Raw genomic sequence first — 24,756 nt, forward strand, 5'->3', positions numbered from 1 at the left:
CTAAAAGGCATTTCTGACTCATGAGCACCTCGAGCCCCTGAGGACTTCTCAACCTGCCTTTAGCACATCAGTAAACTTGAACAAGTTGAGTAATTAAAGTACCAGACACAGTTTGAGACACTCATCCCAAGTCATCTCTGGAATGTGGCACTCCAAAGGTAGTTGGCTGATAGGGGGTTTTATTTGGTCTCTCCTTGGGGCTCAAATTTGGCCCCAGTAAAAATGTTTCTCAACAGAACAGCTTATGGAAATAGTCAAGGAATTTCCAAACTTGAGTGGACTGTACAATTGCGGCCATCGGAGCCCAACTGCAGTCACTACTAATTGTAAAAATCCTACTTCATCCTTCACAATAGGGGTTAAAAAAAAAAAGACACCAAACTATTTTAACACAATTTATATACATTTATGGCTTTGTACAATAATAGCAAAGATTGTTCTTGTGTCTGTAAGTACATCATCATCAGGCACTTCTCAGAAAATAGCTAAGTATGAACTTGAAGTCTGCAATGTTACTGAACCAGAGTGGTGAGACAGAGGCTGTGACCGCTGCCATGAGCCAATGAGTTTCCATGCCTACCCCTGGTGATATTGCTGGTCTGTGGAACACCCTCAAGTAGGAGGCTAGTTTTAATGCCAAGTTGTGTTCTGTTTGCATAAACCATGCTGCATTTAAACATAATGATTACCAAAATGAAAACAAAACAACAAAACACAAGGGTAACCTTATTTAAAATTAATTATAAATTAAGAAACCAAAGAGTTGAAAGGAAGAATTTCAAATAAAGGGATGATGGAGGGGAAAGGGAAGGGAGAAAGTATTGATAACATACATCCAGTGGTTTAACAAGTGCAAATTTTATACTGTTTGAAAATTGGTCCAATTTTAGATTTCCCATCCTCTTCTTAGGGATGCTCTGTTCATTACCAGTTTTGGGGTTACAACTTTTGCTTATAAACTTAAGCATTTTGTCAGTTTGCTAAAGCATAGCTTCCCAATTAATGCATTTACTACCTAAATATATTCCATACATCTATTACGGAAACAATACATCTTTATATTTAAAATATCTGAATAGTTCTATAATACAATATACTTTTAATAACAGTACAAACCAGAGAAAATAAATCAAACATGGCTGCATAGGTAAGATCATTTGCACATTTCACAAGCAATCATTTACAGTAATTGACAAAACTAAATTATTCCAGAAACTCAGTATTCTTAACTGAAAAAAAATTACTAGAGGTCACATAATGTTTGCTATCAAAACAGACACAATGCCCTTCATCGGACTTAACGGTGTCCCAGAGTTGTATGGGATTGATATCAGAAATTTGACACAAAGAGATTGTGAGAGAAAAAGAAATTCAAAAACATAGGCCCAAGAAAATAGGGGAAAAAAAAAAAAGTAAGCCTATCAGTCTACCTAGTAGTCAAAAGTTCACAAGGTAATTTTAGTTGCCTCTCTAATTAAAGGAATGGATGCAGGGATGGAGGGGGCCTCATGCTATGGTAAGGGGAAAGTATGTATTGTGGTAAAACAGTAATATGATGGTGCAAGGAATTTTAAAATTTAAGAGATACTTTGGCACCATGACTTGACAGGTTATACTTGATAGAGTAAGACTACCAATTAGGGAAGCTAAGATTTAAAATAATCAAACAGGCACAGTGCAAATATTGTAGTACTCAGGAGATGGGGAGACCACTTTTTGGAGTGGCCACCAATGGAGATAGCTATGTATGTGGTGGCTGGAAGGATTTTCCACGTCCTGAGATCATCAGCAACTCAGATGATGAATGCCACGGTGGGAGGCCTACAATAGAGCTGGCCTATAGACTGTCTGTCATCTACAGTGGCTGCATTTTTGTTAAGCATAGTTGAAAGGCTGAGAAAAGCCAAGAGAGATGTAATTAACATGCAAGACAAAGCAAGTGTGATGTGGGGTAAGTACACAGACAAATGCAAAGAAATCAGTGTTCCTAACAAGCCAAAATGAACACTGTTGTGCACCTGGTCTTTTATTTTGTTGTCTTGGAACATTCAAAGAATGACTTGAAAATACTGATTGATTAAATGGGACTTGAGCTCCAATTAACTTAGCCCGCAAGTACAGGTGACTGGAAAGTGTTAAAAGTGATGGGAATGATAAATTAAGTTAGTGAAAGCTGAAGAAATCTTCAAATTTTTGACTTGTACTAAGACTTTTTTTCCTTTAAGAGGCATGAATTGAGATTCTGAAACAACTTCTTTTAGTGTTGGTGTGGTAATTAAAACCCACCTGTATTATGAATAGCAAGTCTTCCATAATCAGCACTGTTCCATTTAAAAATCCTCACCCTCAAATTAATGTGCTTTGTGCACTAAGTGATCTGAGGAAAACAAAAGAAGGAGGGAGGAGAGGGAGGGGGGGAGAGGGAGAGAGAGGGAGGGAGAGAGAGAAAGAGAGAGAGAATGTGTGTATGTGTGTGTGTGTGTCTGTGTGCGTGTGTGTGTGTGTGTGTGTGTGTAAACAAAACTTCAAGGAAGGACAATAGTCCCAAACTTTTGGAATATAGCAAACATGATGCAGGGGGTCATGACCAAAACATGATAGACTTTTTGCTAATGCTAAACTGAACATTAACTTTTTTTGTAAACTCCAGTTTGTAAAAATAACAAGATTGCAATGTGGTACTGCAGAAAGAGTGTTGGTTCTGGAGTCAAAGATCTGGGTCAAGATTCCACCTCTAACATTCATCAGCTGTGTGACCTTGATCACATCACTTTGTTTCCCTAGGCCTTGAGTTCCTCATTCCTCAAATTAAGAAAGGAATTCCACTGGACCCTCAGGGGTCCCTTCCTACTCTAGATCTATGATTCTATGGCCTTTCAGATGAAGGTTCTGCATCCCCCCTTTCCTAGTCTAAAACATGATGAGACCTCTAGGAAATAAAGGTGACGAAGCATCATACAAGCATCTATCAAAGAATACTTAACACTTTGTGGTACTCACTGTTATTATGGAAAGAGAAGCAGATGAAGTTTCTAAAAATGTATATATAAAAGCATATTAGATCCTCCTAAACATGAAATACCAAGTGTCTATATCTATACATCACTTCTCTATACCCCAAATGGGACAGAAATGCTTAGTATTCAAGATCCTAATTATGACTTCATTTCTTTTTAGATTAGTCATGGAAATATCACCAAGTAGCATCTCAAAGTGTACAAACCAGTTAAGCATGTATAAAATTAGTACTAATCCAGTCAAAAATACAAAATGAACATTATGAATGCTGCCCAATACCTGTGATTCCATAAATTTACAAGCTGACTATGTAACAAAGTAGACTCTTAATTTGAAGAAAACATTACAGTTCAGTATCTACTCCCCCCCTGCCCCCCCAAAAAAATTATCACAAGTCTTAACAGCAATAAAAATCATTCATCTGGAAATCAGAACCATTTAAATGTTTGCACCATGTGCTTTCCACTCCACTTCCAATTAAAAAAAAAAAACAATAGAAAAGACCTGTGTGAGCTGGTATTTAATCTACTGTTTCAAAACCATTGATAAGTCAATTAACTCAGATGATTCCTAACAGGCTCTTTCGTTCTCATGCGAATTATGTGGCAATACGAATAAAGTCCGAAGCCATCCTGGAGCTGCTGAATGGAGATCTTGGGTCACTGTGAGTCATCAGTTCAGTTCAGAGGAACACAGGTAGTACAAATAAAAAAAGCGTAACTTACTTAGGACATGAGACCATCACGGCATTACAAAAAGTATAAACGGTTCCTTGGACCAAATGGATATTCTTAAAAACAAAAACATACAAACACGCACACACACACACGCACGCACGCACACATACACACAATTCTTTATCTACTGCTTATATACAAAACTCCAAAGCTCTACATGATCTGAAAAGTCTATTATGTGATTATATGGTGTAGTGAGTTTGGCACTTCATTGTAATGAATGAAATCTCCAATGGCACAGTCCTTATCTACAGCAGCACATAACCTGCAAACATTGGGCAAACATCCTGTACAGGAAAAGTATCTTTGCTGCCAAGTCTGACGAAAGGAAAAAAGGAACAGAGGTTTTTGCTTTTTGTTGCGTTGTGTTTTGTTTTTTTCTACCAAGAAAACTAAAACGAGGGTGAAGGACATCTTTGGACTGCTCTTCTCAGTTCCTGCTGTCAGACAAATCTGAAGTATTTTAAGCGTAGCCTGGGAAAATCAAAAAGAAACAATGAAAATACAGCCAAATTAGGACAGACTTTGCTTAACAGCAACAGACGTACTTTAAAAAACCCACCACCTTAAAGATGATAAAGCCAAAATTACCCAAAATGGCTCAAACATCTTTGAAACCATTCAATGGGGAAAATTCCACTTTTAAAAAAATCAGCATTTGATGTGTATCAAATGCACACATTTATTGAAGAGCTACTAAAGAGAGGCAGCCATTTAACTGTCAAAGGAAAATCTTGAAAGCAGTTAAAGGAATCCTCTTTACACTTAAGCTTGACGTGGAACACAAACAAGCTGCAAAGAGGGCAGAGAATGAGAAGGCATCGACTGGCTGCCCCTTACAGAGCAGCATCAAACATTTCCGAACCAGTGCAGAGTTACAGCAGTCACTGCCTTTCCTTTCTCCCCCTCCAGTCTTGTTTTCAGAGGGTAGGGTTTTGTTTTGGTTTTTTTTTTTAATATTTGGGAAACTTACCTGCTCACTAAGTCTTAGCCCGACACCCAGCTATGTGTAGTTGTCTTTACACTGTGCGGAAAACTTTGGTTAGGCAACACATTGTCAAAGTTAAAATCTAATGTGTCTCCGTCCATGAGGTCATTACGGATGATAGACTCCATGTCACAGTCCAAGCCTTCAATAAACATGCCATCTAAGTCACTAGGGAGCTTCTCCTGGTGGAGAATCCTTCCATAACCATTGCAACTGTTCACAGTAGGGTACGGGCCCACAGCATTCATCTGCATGGGATGAGTCAGAGGCACTTGCAATAATGGTTTCACTGGGTTCAAGCGGTTTAAGCCTGAAGTGTGAGACATGGTATTCACTGTGTGGGGCAAGGCACGCCCATTGACAGCAGATGTCTGTGGAGAATGTCCCGGGTGTGGGTGGGGATTAGGACTCATCATTTTGTTATGGGATGCTTGGTTACCATAGGCTGGCATCACTGAGTTAGGGGCCATCAACACATTCTGACTCATTACCCGACTGCTGGGCTGAGCCACACCAGTGTCTACAGGTGTCAAGATGTCATTGTGAGGAGGCGAGTCAGAAGTTAGCAATTCCTTCAGGAGACCCGCAGGACAGTTATATTGGTTCATACTTCCATAACTTGATTTATTATCTTGAAGTGTTTGCATAGGCATCTGGGGTAATGGGTTCATAGTGGATTGACCGTAAGTATATTTTTGGTAATTGGGGCTCGGTGAATTCATGCTCGTATTAGGTGGTGCAAATGAGTAGCAGGGTGTCTGTTGCATCATTGTAGCAGGAGAAGACTGAGTTGATACAGTTAATGATGTAGGTGACGGCAAAAGGTTGAGATTATCCAAGAGGTTTTCCATGTTTTCAGGATTGCTTATCTCTGATAGACTAGGCAAAGTAGAAGCCATCTTAGTGGTTGATGAAGGGTAGACCATTGAGTGTACCTCCCCATCACCAAGATCATCCTGTTCGGTCATGATGGGAGAAAGTCTCCCACTAATAGTACTAGCATTTGAGCTAGTTCGAGGGCGAAATGTACTCCAGTTATCAAAGTCATCGTTGCTGTGAGAGCCAGGACTTGCAGGCCACTTTGAAAACTGTGGTCCAGGGCTATCACCACTACCCTCCTGGCCAGACTGTAGAGATGCTTTTTTCTTTGCGGCTCGGCCTCGGCTTTTAGCAAATTTGCTGTTGTTATCCATGGAGGCAGCTCTTCTCCTAGGAGATTTCCCACTCTTTCCTCCCTCTGGATTAAGCATCCACCAGGAGCTTTTCCCAGTTCCTTCATTCTGCACTCGGATAAACTTGCTATGCAGAGACAAATTGTGACGAATCGAATTCTGCAAAATGAAACAAAACATGTTAGAAACAATGTACTTTCTCCATTTGCAAAACCTTTCGTACAACATAGAAATATAGGTATTTATATTATGTAGGTACAATTTTAAAAGACATTACAGTACAATTTCCAAGGACCCCATAACACAGGTACCTATTCTCAATTGTCAGAAATAATTATCCAGGACCAGTAATTAATTTGGCTTCTGAAAGGATTACAAACTAACAATGCAGACAAAACGGTAAGCAAGCACTATTTACCAATCTACTCTAAGCACAGAAAGATCATGGGATATTTTAATGTGGAAAAATACATGAACTGGTACAAGTGCCAGTTAATTCATTTTTTCCCTTAGTTCTACTTAAATAGAAGGCTTATAAGACCAATAATAACGCAAATAGCATGTAGATGTGAAATTCCAAAACCTGTTTTCATGCCACTCATAATTTTATTTTTGGTTTTATTTTCAGTTTTGCTGAAAAGTTATCTCTGATATCTAATTTACAACTTGAAAAAAAAGTGGATGGCTTATGTCATTGGGTATGTGGGAGGGAAATGAATAGGTGACTGGGGAAGGGTACCTTTGATAATAACAAAAGATGCCTAAAATTATATGATATATAGGGTTCATGAATGATTGTGTGTGGATTCGTATATATGATAAAGCCTTAAAAAACATCAGGAAAATACATCAATGTAAAAAAAAATTTCCACTATCAAATAATCCTGTTATCTAGGAAAAATCACTAAAGAAAGCTGTAATCCTCCTCCTCAGGAGGTCTCTAAAATTGCTACATATAACTGGAATCACCAACTACACTAACTGCCTTTTATAGCTTTAGTGAAATCTTGGATGGAAGTAAGGGGAGAAACCAGCCCACTTCTTGATTTTCCCTTTCCTATCTCTACAAGTCTATGATTTGGGAACTGGAAAGCTGAATTTCAAAAGAAAATACTGTGAGAACAAAATATATTCAAGAGAAAATGTTAGAAGACAAAATAACAGAGAACCTTATTCGATCTCAATAGATTACTGGATACGTTTTGTCTTTTGAAGGAAAGAAGGAATGGGGAGGAATACTTGACAAGGCACAGGATAGATCTAAGAGAACTCATTCACTAAGGCAACAACCCTAATGTGGTCTATATGTCTCTTTTGGGAAAGCCTAAGGTGACTTTGGCCAGAACAAGATTAAGACCAATTATGATGTCCCCAGAGTATATAGGAAGGACTTACTACAGGGATGGGGGAGGAGGAGTGTGGTCAAACCCACAACCCCTCAAGAAACAGAGGGATAGAAATATTTTCAAGCTTCGATTGTGTTTTTGCCTTTCTCTGTGGGATATATCAGGCAGCCCCAGCTAGATTCTGCTACTAACCAAGCCTCTAGACACAGAGAAGCAAAAAAAAACCCTGACATTTCACAGCACTGTGCTAGAGGTAGGAAGGAGAAAACATTGTCACAACTACCCAAATTCAAACTGTCCTAATAGCTTGGCCTGCAGCCTCCCGAGGACCCTGCTAGTTTCTGTTAGTCCGGGAGTAAAGTGGCCAAATTTGCTGACAACCAGAACAGATTGTGGGTTTACAGAAATGCATTGGGACTTCCCTTAGCCCCCTCTGTCTGAAGAGGGCTCATGGCTCAACTGACCTTGTACCTTAGCTCCCTTTCTCCTCTTTCTAGCCACAAAGAGGTTCTGGTTCAGTTTGTGGTGACTCAGGGATGCAGCCACAGTGCACACATCCTCATGTCATCAACTTGGGACAAACTTTAATTTTTCTGAAGGGAAATAATTATATTGGGGTCATCACAGAACAGGGTAATTTTAAATATTTCACTTCAAATTATGAACTGAATACTCTTTTCTCTTAATGTAGAAAAAAACAAGGAGAAAAACCATTTGCTTTCTCTCTCTCTCTCTCTCACACACACACACACACACACACACACACACACACAGAGCTTTGCTTTAACTGAACTAAACCTAAGAAATTTAAAATCTGAAATGTTCCCTAATTCACAGTATCATATCTAAATATTACGACATGGAACTATGTGAAAATGAGCTCCAGAGTAACCACATAGGGACTTTGGGTCACAGTTACAATCCTAAATATGGGTTTATTTGAAGTATGGCAATGTCAACATGCTGAGGGGTAGAGGAGGGCAGGAGAGTTGCAGTGAAGATAGATTCTGAAAATTACTGATTCTTCTTCCTCCCTTTTTAATCTCCTCCTCTTCATATTTACCAGGTTCTCATTGAAAAATGACAGAAAAAAGTGCTTTGTGGAATGGAATCAGTGCTTCAAGTCACTATTACTCTGTGATGATTTATCGAGGGTACTATGTTTTACACTGTTTACAATGTTTTACACTGACATTAACCTACTGCTTTAAAATGTGCAGAAAGCACTTCACGTGTGTAGAGACTCACTGAAGGTATCAATGCACAGTCCCTCAGCCCTCAGGACCTCCCTTCTGCTTCTATGAAAACCCAAATCTCTGCTGTCCTTTCCCATGGCATCCTGGGATTGAAAGGTATACCAACAACCCACATACCAAATTTTAAATCTTGCCTTAAAGGCAGAAGCCAGACATTCTGATGTTTGGAACACTTGGAATGTAAGTGGATTAACTATACAAATGTGGGGAACTTGCAGCCTCTAGGCCACATGTGGCCTCCTAGGTCTTTAGGTGCAGCCTTCTGACTGAATTCAAGTTTTACAGAACAAATCCTTTTATTAAAGGGACCTGTTCCATGAAGTTTGGATTCAAAGGCTGCACTTGAGGACCTAGAGAGTCACGTGTGGCCTTGAAGCCACAGGTTCCCCACCCCTGTGACCTAGAATATTATCCTGAAACACTTTAAAGATTTTGAACTTTACTGGCCCAACCACATAGCAAGATAAACTAATATGAAATGTATAAAGGAAAGCAATTTCTGTACTCCTGGTTACAATTAGTTTAATAGTAAAGAGGAAGCAAGATTTTCCTAGATAGTAGCTTCCTGGTTTCTTATGTTAAATTAGGAAGGCAGGAAAGGGAGGGTTTGCCTCTCCTCAGCACAAATGCTGAAGCAGAGCACTGAATCCCTCCCCTAACACTTCTGGGTTTTACGTGTGTGTGTGTGTGTGTATTTGTGTGCACGCACATCACCTACCAAACTATTTGTCTCTCCTATAGCACAGAGGCAACACTGAGTAGTGGTTATAGAATTGTCTACAGAGTAAGGAGATCTAGGGTTTGAGTTCAATCCTCCTCCAGACACAAACTGGTTGTATGACCCTGGGCAAATTACTTTACCTCTCAGTGCCCATAGGCAACTGTCTAAGACTATAAATTGCAGAGCAGGTACCAATGTGCACTGGTGAAAGGAATTTATTACAAGATAAAATTACAGGTCCGGTTAAGGGGGGAGGCGGGGAGAGAGAAATGCCTCATAGTAATCTCCTCAAAGCATAGGATTAAGCAATAGTTTTGAATTGAATTACAGAAACCACCTGGGTCACATCATTGTCCAAACTGCATTTTAAAAGTATTCTCAATGCTGGATGAAGAATCTTAAAAGGGTGACTATTAAAAAGGCCCCCAAAAAACTGCCCACATGTCAAGCAGCCCATACACCATTAACCTACATTTCCCCTCTCTAAAAATGCTGCCTTCAGAACATACAGCAATCCCTTAGTCATCAAAAATATTACAATCTAATATTATTGTAAGAGGACATTTGAGGTCGCTCTTTGAGTAACAGAGCTGTCTCTTAACTTTGCCAACAGTTAAAAAAAATTTTCCGAACAGGAAAAGGTTTGCAGCCCTGAGTTTGTTACATAAATTCCTGTTTTTCACACAGCCAGCAGGACATTAAAGAAGCTAGGATTTACTAACTAGGGGAGGGGGTGCGTGGAGTGTGGAAGAAGTAAATCTTGTGAAAATACGCACTGTTATGAATAACGTCGTGTCTGCAAATCTTCGCCAAACACAGACATGACATGACAAAAGTAGAGTTGCACCGGTGGGACTCCGCAGCGGCAAATCATGATTTTCAAGGTTCTGAGAGAGTCATTTTTAAAACTACCAACTAGCATCCTATTAAATGAGAAACTGGAAGGGGAAGTAGAACCTTATTCAAATCCTGAATATTCTGCACTGTCTAATTTGAAAGAAACCAAGTCAGCAAATCCCTTTCTTCATTTCACTAAAGTTCAATTCTTCCCCAACATGTGCTCATCTAAGCCAAGGTTATCGACAGCTTCACCCCACAACTATGTACAAGTTTTTCATTTCTCCCTATTGATCTTTCATGAAACCACGTGGCTTCCTTTCCAGAGGCAGTTCTTCAATTCGTCTGAAAGAAGCTTAGCTAACTCATTAACCCTACCAGAGTAAAAGTCCCCTCCCTATTCCATAGTATAAAAAGTTTTTTTGCACATTGCTCTGTTGAATCCATAGGTGATAATGACAACAACTAGCATTTTTACAATGTTTTATTTACAAAGCATTTTACATGCTATCTCATTTGACTCACAACAATCCTGGGAGGTGTTATTATCATCTCCATTTTACAAATGAGAAAATTGAGGCAGAAAGCTTATTTAAGTGATTTGCCCAGGATCACATGGTTAGTATTTCAGATGGAATTAGAACTGTGGTTTTTCTGACTCCAAATCCTGGTCTTTATCTTCTGTACTTCCTAGCTATGCAATACTATGAAAGACTGTTTTTGTAGATGATGGAGAGTAGTTATTTTGCATGTGTTTTGCATAATTTATATGCAAATGTTTCCCTGATAGAATGTAAGCTCCTTGAGGGAAGGAAATGTTTCCTTTGTGTCAGGGAGTCTCTAGTACCTAATTAGGTGCTTACTTGTTGAACTGAATTATAGAATACTTTGGATCACTGATTTTAAAAACTGCATTTTGGAAGTATCCTTGGTGCTGGATGAAGCTTCTTTAAAGCAATACAAACATTAAAACAAGTAGCCCATATGCTAACCTATAGTTCCCTGATCTCCAAGACACTCACTTTGCTGTCGCACTCCTCACCTCTGCCACCAGCACACACAGCGTGCACTCAACTCACTGACTGACTTCAGCAAGCCATTCAGAAGGAAATGACACACAACGTTCCAACTCACTTTTTCAGAAAGCACAAATGTTCAAAGTTAGCTGTTGTATGGAGTAGGGGAAGGGGTAGGCTGAGAATGATGGTCTTAGATAATACTCCCGCTATTTCTGAGAGACTCCCCAACTTTTCTTTTTATTCTCTCTCTCTCTCCCTCTCTCACACACACACACACACACACCCCTATACCTACACAAACCAACAAAAAACCTAAGGAGACTGATTTTGTGTGGCTTATGGAAATTTGTTTCATTACTTACTGTAGTCATACTTCACTGCTTTTGTTTTGTTTTTTTTAATTTTCCACAGTACTGAGCACAGGAGTGGAAAAATATCTGTTGATTGACTGTGGTCAGTGAAAATAAAGTAAGACAAGTACTCCAAGAACTAGTTTTGACTCTTTGGGTGCTATACAGAAAGAAATTACCAAGTCCCCCAAAACATATGTTTAGTTTGAAAAAATGGAAAGTGCATTGAAAAATTATAAGTGTTCTCAAATCACCACTGCCAAGTTTTGTGTTTCCACTGTAATACTATGGGTTCTGAAGGTTCTAACTGTAGCCAGTATTTAAAAAAAAAAAATGGAATGCTGGACAATGTATATCACAGTAATGGGTTAATGAGGCTAGTGATGGGCCTTCAGAGGTATAGCTATGCTCTATTTCAAGACAACCCACTGTCAAGGACACTAGAAATAAGGAGAAAATGGAGGACGTAGCACTGTATCTGAAAGCCCTTTCAATCCTAAGAATCGTACCCATATACTCCTGAATTCTCTGCCCTCAAATAATTCAAAGCACCTCCTAGCCCTGGTCCAGTCTTCTAAAGAATCCTGTAAGTACCTGGTGTTCCTAACATCAAGTGAAAGTAGTTTGCCTCAGGTCTATTCTAGGCTAGTGCTGAGGCAACATCCAGCCTAGGCCGCAGTCACTCTGATCTTTCAACTTCCAAGATTCTGATTCTGTTCTCCTGCCCAGCCCCCAGAGCTCTGAAACCTTGGCATCCCTGTGTCTTAGATCTCCTACACCTAAGCCTTCTGAATGGAATCCTCCACCCTATGGCTCTACGTTAATCAATCCCTCACCAGTCAACTGCCTGCTGCTTGTCTGCTGTACTCTGCCCAGTGACAAGTGATGTGGCCAGTGGTTCAGTGCCTCTTCCAAGAATGAGACGCTCATTGCATCCCAAACATGCTTTTGATAACAGAAAGCATGTGGAGAGAGAGGCACAAATTCCCCCTCTCTAGTGACTTAGTCAGTAAACATTAAGTGTCTACTATCTGCCAGGCATTGTGATAAGGGCAGAGGTTTCAAAAAGAGACAACACGATGCAGAGAGCATATCCCAATGACAGGTCAGAAACACCTTCATACACGATAGCTAATTGCACTTGCAAAACTCAGATTAAAATGTAATTGGGAAATGTTTAATGAATACAAATATAACACAAATAATGTTAATTTGAAGTTTTCTGAGTCAACATGTGGTCAACGGATCCACTTCTATTTGAGTTTGACACCACTGTTCTAGATAACAGATATTTATTTTCAAAAACTGACTTGACCCAGAAATTCACTTTCAAAACAATGTATATTTTTGTGTGATGATACAAAATCATTTTTTTGTATAATGGCTGTTTTTTATTGTATGTTTGTGTATTAGTATACAAACATAGGGCATGTGTTTTGGGTCACAAGAATCCTGGTTTTCCTTCATTCCATTTAATATCTGGCTATTAAAACAGTATGAAGTAAGATGGTTAGTGTGCTTTAAAAAAACCAAAACTTATTTCTGAATATCTTCAAAATGTCCCCACTAATTTAGGAATATAAAGTTCCCTCCCAAGATGATGCTTTTTTATAACTGAGTGACCATCGAGACAGCTTTAAATATTAAGGCTGGGATGGAATTTATTAATTCATTTATTTACTTAGTAGGGGTGGAGAGTAATGTTTTCTATGAGTTTACAAAAAGCTCATTTCCTGCCTTCTAACAAAGTTTTTTAATGGACTGTCTTAAGTATTCTAAACTTGTCACCAGTCATATATCATGGTATTCCAAAATGAAGATGCTTATTATAAAATATGGTGTTCTTATTTTGGGAAAAGGACACTCCAATGCCAGGTTCTGTTTGGCTATCCAATCATCAGAGGCATTAGCAGCTGCCAAAGTTTGGATTTATGATGTGTGTTACTTCCAGAAAGGCAATGTAAAGAGGCTTTGGGAACTAACCAGAGAAACATCAGATTCCTCAAGGGGCCAGCAGCCTAGAACTCCCATCAGTATTTATCAGGGTGGGGGCAATAGTACCATTGAGTCATCTACAAGTGAACTCCAAATTAGAGACTAGGACACAGAACTAAAAGAGCTTGCTGTTCTAGAAATTCTAGAAATTCTTTCAAAATGCTGGACAAACTAGATTCTTCCAATAGCATTTTATTGAATTTCTGTGAACTTTCTCAATAGATGTGATTGTTACACAGTCTCCAAGTGACCTTTACTCCCTCCTCCTGCTTCCTCTCTTTTACACAATTCCCTTCCTGCCTTTGCCTCTGTACATGAAAATGTAAGCTAGCTCAAAAAAAAAAAAGTAGGAATAATCTTTATTTAATAGGTTTTTTTTTCCCCTTAAGCTCTTAATAGAACAATGTTATACAAGGAGGGGGAAAACACATTTTGATTGCTAAGAAAAACACAGGACTTCCCTTGCAGAACAGTCCTTCTACTGGTTAGTTACACATATGCCATTTCATAGCAGAAGACATGCTAAATAATAGACCTTAAAGTCCAGTCTGCTGTTGTCATTAAACTCTAGAGCTGTATCATATCAAACCCACCAGTGTGCCTAGACAACCATATCCCTACTTCACCACATTTTACTTTTCTCAACCTTTTCCAATCACTTCTTTCCGAGGCTGTTTCCCTTTCAAAACCTTCTCCCCCAATTTATGCTGGAGAATTAAGGTGACAAAAATGGAACTCCTAACAACTGAAGATGTTAATGAAAAATGAAAATTGTGCAGCTAAAGCAAAGTCAGCAACAAGGACAAGCCCTTCTCATCCTCTCTCCCGATTCCCCCCACCCCCAGTGTATATATGAGCAATACCCTAACTGTGGAACACTAAAGACATTTTTCAGCTTTGCACCTCTAGAGATCTGCATCCACCTTTAAACAACTTGTCTCTTCAAGTCAGGCCATTCAACATATAAAAAGCCTTTAAATCTATCCCTTGCCAATCATTAATTACAAAAGAACATATGAAATTATGTTCTTTATGATCACAAAATCATGAAAAAGTAGAAAGGCAAGACAAAGCTATCTTCAGAAGTCCACAGAAAAGTGGTGCTTCATCTAGTTTACTAGATGACCAACGCAATACACATATGGGACTGGCTACATTCCCAGGAGAGGCTATGACCAAGAGATACTTATCACAATCTTCCTATTTTGAGGTCCATTCCCTTCACTTTTGTTTCTCTCACAGACAAAATCAATCTCAGTCACAAACGAATCACTAAGAGCTGTAATCTATGTAAGAGCCCCAAAACAAAATGATCCCCCTCTAAATATTTTTAATGTAAAAATTTTTTTAATTCCTAAGACAGAATGGTACACCTTCCCTGTAGAATTTTTAAAAGGTCAAAAGGGAATCTAAAATATAAAGGCAGCTTTTAAAGAGGCAATTGGGGAAAATCTGTAGAGATAACTTGCAAAGCAGGAGTTAATGTGTGGTATGAAGGAACAAATAAGAAAGAAAGATGTTCCCTCCTTGGTGTGGAAGCTAAGATAAAGAGTAAGTGGGGAAACTCACAAAGGAAAAAAAATGCCGTATGAGACTGCCTGATTTTTAGTAAAATTTCTCCCTTACGAAAAGCATAAATATTTCATAAGATCAGATCTTATTTACAAGGGGTTCAAAGAAACAAAGCCCATAAGTTCATACCCTTAGGATAAAAAGAAAAAATGTTAAAAACCACATCATGGACAGATAGAAAATTTACTTAAAGATATCAAAACGGCACAGACATTGTGTTTTTCAAGAGCAAGTCATTACAAGAGAAGCAGCAAGCTTCCTTTACTGTAGTTTAACTATGTCCCACAGGAAATTCCTATATCAGAGGAAGCTAGTTATGTGAGAGGAAGGGCAAAACCCTCGATTTTTTGACTAGGAAAACCTAAGTTTGTTCTCTATCATTCCAGGTCATGTATTCTACTGACTGTTAGAAATGGGGTACTCGCACACATAGAAAAGTTCAAATCGACAGAGCTAGAACTGAACCCAAATCTATCAGTGAATGTGCATTTATCAGGAGCCAGGCATCAATGACATATCCATTTCAAGTTGAGAAGGACAGATAAGACTGGCCCCTCAATTGTAAGAAATATGGCTCAGCTGTAGTTTCCTTAGGACATGGTCTGGATTTTGAGGGTCTTCTGCTCGTTCCCAGGAGCGCTGTATAAGCACTGTAACTGTGATCCTACCAAGTCTATAAAAGTTACTGATATGGGGCAAGACTGATCTATATACAAGAACCATGAAAAAAAATGTTTAAGCTTCACACATATTTGGGGGCAGATAGATGGCACAGTGGATAAAGTACTGGAATGGGAATCACGAAGACTCCTCTTCCTGAGTTCAAATCTGACTTCAGACAATTACTACCTGTATGACCTTGGGCAAGTCACTTAACCTTGTTTGCCTCAGTTTCCTCATCTATAAAACAAGTTGGAGAAGCAAATGGCAAACCCCTTCAGAACCTTTGCCAAGAAAACCCCAAGTGGGGTCCATGAAAGAGTCGGATGTGACTGAAAAACAATTGAGTAAGAACAAAACACATATATTCAAGTCAAATAGTAACATACAAGTTCCCTAAAAACAAGGATGATGCTCAAACCAAAGCCTTTACAAGGCTGTGCAATCCTAGCCTCATAATTCCTTCTCGTTTTTTGAGTAATGGCTTTTTAGCACATTCTACAAAGATTTATCAAGAGATATAAGAAGAGAAGCTGAATTCATTCCAGTGGTCCTTTTTTATTTTTTAAAGATTTTCTGACCTTTAGTTACTTACTTTTTATTGGTTTAGTTGTGTAAAAGCCTAAAATAGGCTGGCCAGTTTCTACCCATAAACTCCCCCAATTCAAGTCCAGATACAGACCTTGATCAGATGGTGACCCCTTCATTCACCATTGAGTATCTAATGAAAAGAAAGAGGTTCTATCTTCCAATTCCACTCTACCTCTCCATCATCCACTACCACCACCACCTCTTTGTCCTGGCTACTCATCTGTTTTATATTTATTATTAATAAATTAATATTAATAAATATTATTAATTTCTTCCTGAGATTTTAACTTGAGGGCCAGAACTTAAACTTGCACCACTTACGGTTGGTTTTCTCAGATACTACATAGGGGGGGAAGAATGAGATGAGAATATTAAAAGCAATCTGCTGCTGCATTGTTTCCAAATACTAATATTGTGGTCTATTTTATAGGCCTCACCTCTTCTGCTATGGCTTTATAAACACATACCATTACAATGCAATTAACTCTCATCTGTTTTTTAAATAGTGAAAAGAAGCAAAACCTAAAAGGACTAGTTTGCATGTTCCCTTACATAAAGAAGTAAAATATTTCCACTCAAGGCCTGGTATTAGGCACAAAATCTAGCTGAACATAGGGGTTTTGATTTTCTAATTACAAAAGGAGATTTTATTATATTTTGTCTCAGATTTGGTGATGAGCCCATTAAATTTGTTCAAGTTAGGTAAATGTTTATCCAAGTTGTGTGCACAGAATTGTTTGCAAAAGCCAATGAAGGTTTATGCACACCCAAATTTATAGGCACAAGTTCAGAGGTGAGATAAGGACACTGAAAATTCGGCCCATAAAATCAGCGGTCATCTTCACCTCCACATACGCAGCTCTAAGATTACTTTTATCCTTAACTTGTTTGTATTGCCAGAAGAATTCAGCACATTAAATACACAATCCATTTCTGTAAAATGCTTATAACAATATAAACGAGGTCTACGATGGTCAAACTAAAACAACACTAAAAAGCAGCCAAACGTTGGTGAATTATATGACCCATTTTCGTCCAGGAGCCCAGATGATGAAAACACAACTTCCTCCTCTCTGCGGGGGGTGGGGGGTGGGGGCTGCTATAGGCACAGGGTGTTCAACTTCATTTCAGAAGTTCTCAGAGTGCTTGGGTTTGCTTAGCTTCTTTTCTTTGTTATAAGGGGAGGGTTGATGGAGGGGGAAGGGGAGAGCAGGGAGCTTCGTATCAGAAAATGACTGATGAAAAACAAGAAGATATCAATAAAGATTTTAAAAATTGCTTACAGCAAATACCATTATCTGAGGTACAAAGAGTGCTACAAAGTACACATATTTTTCTACTTCTGTAGACCTGTATGATTATAACACAACTAAAAACAGTATTTAAAATGCAGCAGAATGTAGCACCTTAAATTCTACCTATCTGTAAGATAAACACTCCATGGGAAAGTACTTAGATTTTTTTGCACTATGAACATTTTCCCAACTTGGCCTGTTCAGTGTGACAAATGTAACATAAGCAATCCTTATGAGTGGTGAAAACACATGGTGTGGGACTACCCTAAAGAAAGTCACAGATAAACACCTCCCCTCTTCCTCCCTCCACACACCTTCCACTCCAGATATTAGATGCCCTATCCTAAGAAAAAGAAGCACTCTGTTAAATGGAACTTGTCACACATACTCTCTCTTTTGTTGTTATAAAGCTACTTTGCAGTGTAGCAAGAATCAACTCTGAAACTCCTACCTCCTCAGTACCCCCCCCCCCCTCAGTACCTGGCCCCCTCCCTACTTCTCTCTGACTGGAGAGCGTAGAAGGTGAATAATAGACAGCTCCTCCTAGATCCTCCATTTAAGAAGGGGTCCAGGGCAGTCCCTCATTATCTCCTACACAGGGACTTCATCATGCCTTTGGGCTGAGTACCCTCCCCTCCAACACACACCCCTTTGCAGCTTCTTTTTAAGTGTTATCTCTCCAATTACATGGCTAAACTCCTTCGATGCAGGGACTATCTTGTCTTTATTGGTACCCCCCATGCTTCGCCCAGTTCTTGGCACATAGTAGTAGCTGCTAAATAAATGTATACTGATTACTTGATTGACAGCAGAAGTAATATGGTACTGTACTGATTTTGTAAAACCAAGTTCCATCCCCATTTTAAGCAATCACATCCCAAGTGTGCCCTTATTTGCAAATGAACTCTCCACCCTCAAACCTCATGGAGCATTTTGTATGGAACCCCTTTGTACAAGCTGTCCCAAAGATCTTAGTACACTTTTCTGCTGTAAGTTTTTTTATGTCTCACATACTACAATGTTAAGTGCCATGAGAGAGAGAAACACTGAAATATATATCTCTCCAAAATCCTAGCATAATACTTTTATACATGGAAAGTACTCAATAAATACTTGAAATAAATTCGTTATCAAATTTCCACAACTGGGAAGTCTTGCTTGTATTTAACTTCATTCACTCAAACTGCAGTTGAGGACATCTCCTCTTCAGAAATATCAACAGTGGACAACTTAGATCTGGGATGATGGACATGACTTAGTGAAAAGCAGTCAGTGACAGGGCCAACTTGAATATCCTCATATACAAACATTTAACCACCTCCTTTGGAAACATATTATTATCACTTTTTGAAGGAATCTGACCTTCATTTAAAAAAAATAAATAAATGCACTAGTGAGTCAATTTTGTACCACTTTCTTACACATGGTCTCTGAAAAGTCAAAACCTTGGAAAAGTAAAACGTAAAAGTTCTGGGAGTAAGCCAGTAGTGAATGACAATCCAACTTTAATGACTCTTTAATATTAACTTTTTGGGGTATCAACTTTTTGAATTACACCTTCCAGAGTCAACTATGAATAGTAAACTTCACAATGGAATCTCATATCTCATCTCGATTGCCTCATTTAGGGAAATTACTAAAATTATGGCTCACAGCTATAGTTCCACAGTACCTTTAAGTAGCAACACCATAGGAATTCTTTTGGATGAGCATAAATTTTCCAGTATAACACAGAACGGGAAAAACATTTTACTAGAAATTAAAAGACCAGGTCTCATTCTTACCAGGAGCTGTGGAGTACTGGGCCAGTCAAATATGGAAACTAAAAGAGAGAGATTATCTGTAATAAAAGTTCTTTCTACCTCGCTGGGTTCTATAAAAATTAAATGAGATGCCAGATAGAAAAGCAATTTTTAAAAATATACACATATGATATAGATCTGAGGTGTCTCTTCCTCTAATTACCTTAAGTGTCATATGATGGGAAGCGCAAAGAGAAAGCACAGGTGGGGACCCAGGTGGGTTCTACTCATTACTTCCTCTAAGACCTTAAGGAAATTCCTTCTAAGACCTCTAGGTCTCAGTTTTCTCAGCTGTAAAATAAGAAGACGAACTACAGCACTAGTATCAAATCAAACAGAAAGGAGGGAGGACACTTATACTATCGCTCTACCTGCCTCCCTCCCTCTATCTAAAAGGGAGGCTGTATATGGACTTAGAAAACCACATATTAACATTATCTATGTTTTTTCATATTTTTATTTATTTTGTTCAGTATTTCCCAATTCCATTTTATTCTGGTTCAGACAACACGCAGGAGTACTGTCGGCATGCTGGACACCTCTGTGGTCCTCTCCTGCTCTGTTTCCAATCATCCTTCCTACTGGGTAAACATAAATGTTTAAAATAGAAAGATTCAAGGACTCACTGACAGATACTGCTGCCAATAATAGACTTGAATAGAAGACACAATCTCTTAAATCATTGGTTTCAGTGTTGCAGGTGAACTGATGCTTACTTAGTTCAGAAAGAAGCTGTGAAACTTGTATAGGCGACATTATATGTGACCCAATGAGTGGTCCTTAGAAGGCATTCACTTGATAGGAGGGAAAAAGAATAGACTGCACAGCACTGAGAGGGTGTTGAAAAAAATGAAGAGTAAGCAAATTTTGACAATTAATCTGGAATTCCATTTTGTTGTTGGCTTAGCTTTGATTTTATTGGCCTATCTCCATTAATGGCAAAAAAAGAAATCCTCCAGGGGGTCTTTAACCAAAAGGCCTGGGACTAGAAAAGCTGCATTATGACAATTTTTTAAAATTATCTTAAATTTCAATGAAATAATTGATTGAGAAAGATAATACCTAGTGTAATCATTCTATATTTCCCATAGCTGCAAATTAAGTTGGATAAGCAGTAACTTTAGGCCAAAACACAACAGAGTTCTCTCCAAAGTATTTCTGGGCTATAATAGCACATAGTGAATCATCCTCAAATGTCAAGTTTAACTTGAGAGAGAGCTAGAGAGTGTCTTCAGGGCTGTGTGTGTGTGTGTGTGTGTGTGTGTGTGTGTGTCTGTCTGTCTGTCCTTTTTGTTTAATTCCAGTAGAAAAGAAGCTCCTTGAGGACAGGGGCTCCTTTTTATTCTTAAATTTCATATCCCCAGAACCCAGCCCAGGGCAGGTGGGTGGTGCAATGGATACAGTGCTGGCCCTGGAGTCAGGAGGACTCAAGTTCAAACACAGCCTCTGATAGTTACTCACTGTGTAACCCTGGGCAGGTAACTTAACCCCAACTGCCTCCCCTCTACCACCAAAAAAAAAAAAAAAAGAAAGATGCCAAACAGTGCCTATCCCATTTTAAAAAATGCTTTTGAACAAATGAAAGAAGTACAGTAAATTAAAATTAGCAAAGTAGGATTTGAGCCTAGGTCCTCTGTCTTCAAATTCAGAGCTCCTTCTCTCTTCAAAACCCATCCTGGCAAGCAGCAGCAAAGCATTTCAGGTTAACCGAGAAAACATCTCAACATAAAGGCTAAACTGCCAAATTTCTGGAAAGAAACAGGCAGAATCTTTATTTTCTGACTGTGTTCCACCCCCCAACCCCAAAAAGTCCTTTTTCATAGCTGCCTTCTAAGCACAGAAGGAGGGCTGCTGCTGCCCCACCACAGGGCTGGCCAGGGGCTCTGCTGACACATGCGTGCCCACCACCTTCCTGGGTTCTCGGGCTTCTTTCTGTGACCCTCAGGCTGCTGTTTGGCTGAATGATACTCTGCTTGTTTTTACACTTGCAGTCTTGTCGGGCTCTTAGAAGTTGGGTTTTAAGAGGTCAAAAGGGGTAAGCCAAGGGAAAGTTTGTTTTTAAAAGAAAACAAGATCTTCCCCTCCCCCCCTTTACCCGGAGTGTGTTTTCACACATTTATCCATCAATTATTCCAATACTTGGCTGACAAACTTAGTTAAGTTTTAAAAGTTTATTTTTGTTTCTTGAAGTCATTGTCTGGGCCTGACCATAACACCTTTAAGGTTGTTTGGAACAGCTAAGAGGAAATTGAAGGAAACAGTGTTTGACAACGTGATAGTGCTTTTGTGTAAGCTGAATAAGAAGGAACAACAAGAATGAAGTACGGATCATAGATTAGAGCTGGAAAAGACCCGGAGGGACACATTCCAACGCCTTCATTTTACAAAAGGGGGAAACTGAGGCCCAGAAGAGTGCCGTGACCAAGATCACATAAGTAGTAAGTGAACCAACTACATGCCAGGCATTGTGCCAGGCTCTGGGGATACGGGCATGAAAGTGAGATTTCCCTGTCCTCAAGAATTTTACATTCTAATAGGGAATATAATGAGTACAGGGGAGAGTTAGTCAAGTCAAGGAAGGAAGTTTTGGAAGAGTCAAAGTTCAAAATATTTAAAGAGAGGTTGGTTTGGAGAAGAAAACAGAGGAAATCACCACCAGGGGATAAAATAGTACATATAAATGACTACACAGGCATAAAATTAGCATTACACAATCAGATCAGGGATGGAAAACCTAAAAAGCATGAAATCAAGATGGTGTACCAGAAAGCCTCAGCCCTTCTTGTTCTCCCTCTTCCGTCACTGGCCCATTGTCAGTGGCCCTTTACATTTCTCCTTCCCTCCTCAACAAATAGAGTCCCTAGTACATGCTGCAACCCGACAATGAAAGTCAGAGATAAAGGGGAGGGGACAATGGCATACCACTTTTGAAAGACCTTGGAAATTGTTATTTCTCTCCATTCTACATGACCCATTCAATTTTGTGTCTAGCTTCCTCTGCTTCAATCTCTGTCATCTCCTTCCTAATCCTATAAGAAAATGGCATCTGATTCTAATCACTAGGTTTAAAATGAACAGTACAAAGCCTAATAAAACCAAATAGGAAAAAAGAACTATCTACTAATATTTCAAGTATTTTTTAAAGTTGTCCCACAATTAAACACTCATTTTATGGATTATATATTACTTTCTAAAATGTTTAAATTTTCATATAAAGATCAAATTTTGAAAGAGAAAATAGATTTAATCTCCACTGATAGTGAATTACTGGCAAAGGTTTATTTAGAAGATCTTACTTCAGAGAAGGTGGAGAACTGGCCTTTTCTTTCTCAAACAAAAAAGGAAAAAAAATGCAACATTGGGATCTTGGGATCAATTCTAAGAAGTGCACTTTTGCTTACTTATCTTGAGATTTCAAGGAACAGTTATTTGTTCTCTCAGCCTGGCTGAAACAATTTATGTTATAGCATAGACAGCTCTGTAAAGGAATTTCACTCCTTCATATAGGAAATGGGTGGCTGATTAAAATGAGATGAATATGGAATCTGCCACCTGGAGCCATAACCACATAGTTCTATGAATAGCCATGAATATAGCCTGGCTGCATATTAAATAAATTGGAAAGAGAGTCAGATGGCATCACTCAAGGAATTTGCCTTGTCAATCCTGATGCCAAGTCAGAGCAGTACCCTACTTTAGTTCCAGCTTTCCAAAGTTCACAATGGGCAAGCAGTGGCGCTTTCATGATCCACAAAACACACATCTCCCGTTAACCCAGCAAAAGGAAACTTCATGCATCGTGACTGAAATACTGAGTGACAAAAAAAGGCCAGTGGCATGCTGAGAAGTCCTGTAGGAGGCAATAGGGTCACTGGGGCACCTCTGTATCTCTAGTCCCACTAAAACATCCCAAATATTCCTTTCCACTAACACATCAAAGTAGTATAGCAGTTCCTCCTTGACAGATTCTCTGCCACCAAAAAGGAAGCAGAGGAGCAGATAGCTGGGAGGGGAATAGCTTCTCCTGTATCATTAGGGTGGTCCTTTGCAGTCCTTGCAGCTGCAGAAGCTTGAGAACACAGTGGAGGAGGCAACAGTGGCAGAGTACACCGCTAAGAATCAACTGATGGTCAGAAGAGTTGTGTTGTTGCCTTATACATGGCTCCATGGGACCTTGGGAGGTGTTTCACTTTCTTCATCTTTATGTAAACTTGGTATAAAAATATCTATTCTATCTCAACTAGTTTGTTAGAAGGTTCAAATAAGAAAGCTTGAAAACCGCAAAATAATAACCACAATAATAACTAAAATTCCTATAGTATCTACCATGTCCTGGGCACTGTGCTAAGTGCTTTACAAATATACCTGATCCCCAAAACAACACAGGATGTCAGGTGGCACTATCATACAGTAGAGGAAACTGAGGCAAACAGAGGCTCAGTGACGAGACCAAGGTCACACAGCTAGTAAATGTCTAAGGCTGAATTTGAATTTGAGTCTTCCTGATTTCAAGCCCAGCACTGTGCCACCTAGCTCCCTATAAAAGCCTGTGATTTATGAGAACTCCTTATGATAAAACTTCCTGACCCTGAGCCTAATGCTTGATAGGTGCACAGTATTATAACAAGTAATATGTGTATATAATATATATATAGAATATTATATATAGCAAGTAGCATAGAACAAATAATACCTACCTTATCTGTGTAATCTCAGAGGCTAATTGGCAAGAATTATCATAAGTTTCCCATTTCAGAATAAACCTGCTCTGGAATTTCAGAATGTCCAGATTCACTAATGGATTCTACCAATGGAAATAATTTCCACTATGATTTTTATTCCACAAATTTTAGTATGAAAGCACAGAGGGTTAACTGACAAAGCTCTATATAAGTCAACAAATGTACTCAATCTAGCAATAGACAAATTCTACATATATTTTATATATGTAGACATATATAGGTATAGATGTATAATTGTATTCAATATAGAAAGAATTTCAGATCTCACAATAGTCTGTGTGAGAACAAATACACACCTACAACTCCATCACCACAACATTCAACATTAGATTCTTTCAAGGAATATAAACTGGAATTAAAGATCAGGGGGAGGGGGGGAGGGGGGAAGAAAAGGGACCAATTTAAATAAGCTACTAAACTTCAATCATCTCCCTTCCATTTTCTCCTCTTCATTCTGTTTAAGGAAGAGAAAGAGAAAAATAAAGGCAAAAGTAGAAGAGAGTATAGGGAATACCAACTAGAAAAGAAGAAAGGGCAGCAGGGGCATTAAGAGAGAAAAAACCTTTAAAACTTGCCTTTTCTCCTTAAATTTGAAGCTTACTTATAAGTAGACATGATGTAAATCCAAAATCTGAAAATTTACACATAGCCAGGT

General features: G+C 38.9%; 1 protein-coding gene across 1 annotated transcript in view; it reads right to left on the reverse strand.

The window, feature by feature from the left end:
• Positions 1–382: 382 nt before the first annotated feature.
• FOXO1 (forkhead box O1) overlaps positions 383–24,756 on the reverse strand; it is a 115,947-nt gene continuing 91,573 nt past the window's right edge. Inside the window, exons 2-3 of the mRNA XM_072610442.1 lie at positions 4,729–6,074; positions 383–4,229 (exon numbers count right to left, since the gene is read on the reverse strand). Of these exons, the coding sequence (XP_072466543.1) occupies positions 4,743–6,074 (1,332 nt within the window). The 3' untranslated portion in view covers positions 383–4,229; positions 4,729–4,742. The remainder of the gene's footprint in view (positions 4,230–4,728; positions 6,075–24,756) is intronic.

The sequence above is a fragment of the Notamacropus eugenii genome, chromosome 5 (assembly GCF_028372415.1).
Source record: "Notamacropus eugenii isolate mMacEug1 chromosome 5, mMacEug1.pri_v2, whole genome shotgun sequence".
NCBI classification, from domain to species: Eukaryota; Metazoa; Chordata; class Mammalia; order Diprotodontia; family Macropodidae; genus Notamacropus; species Notamacropus eugenii.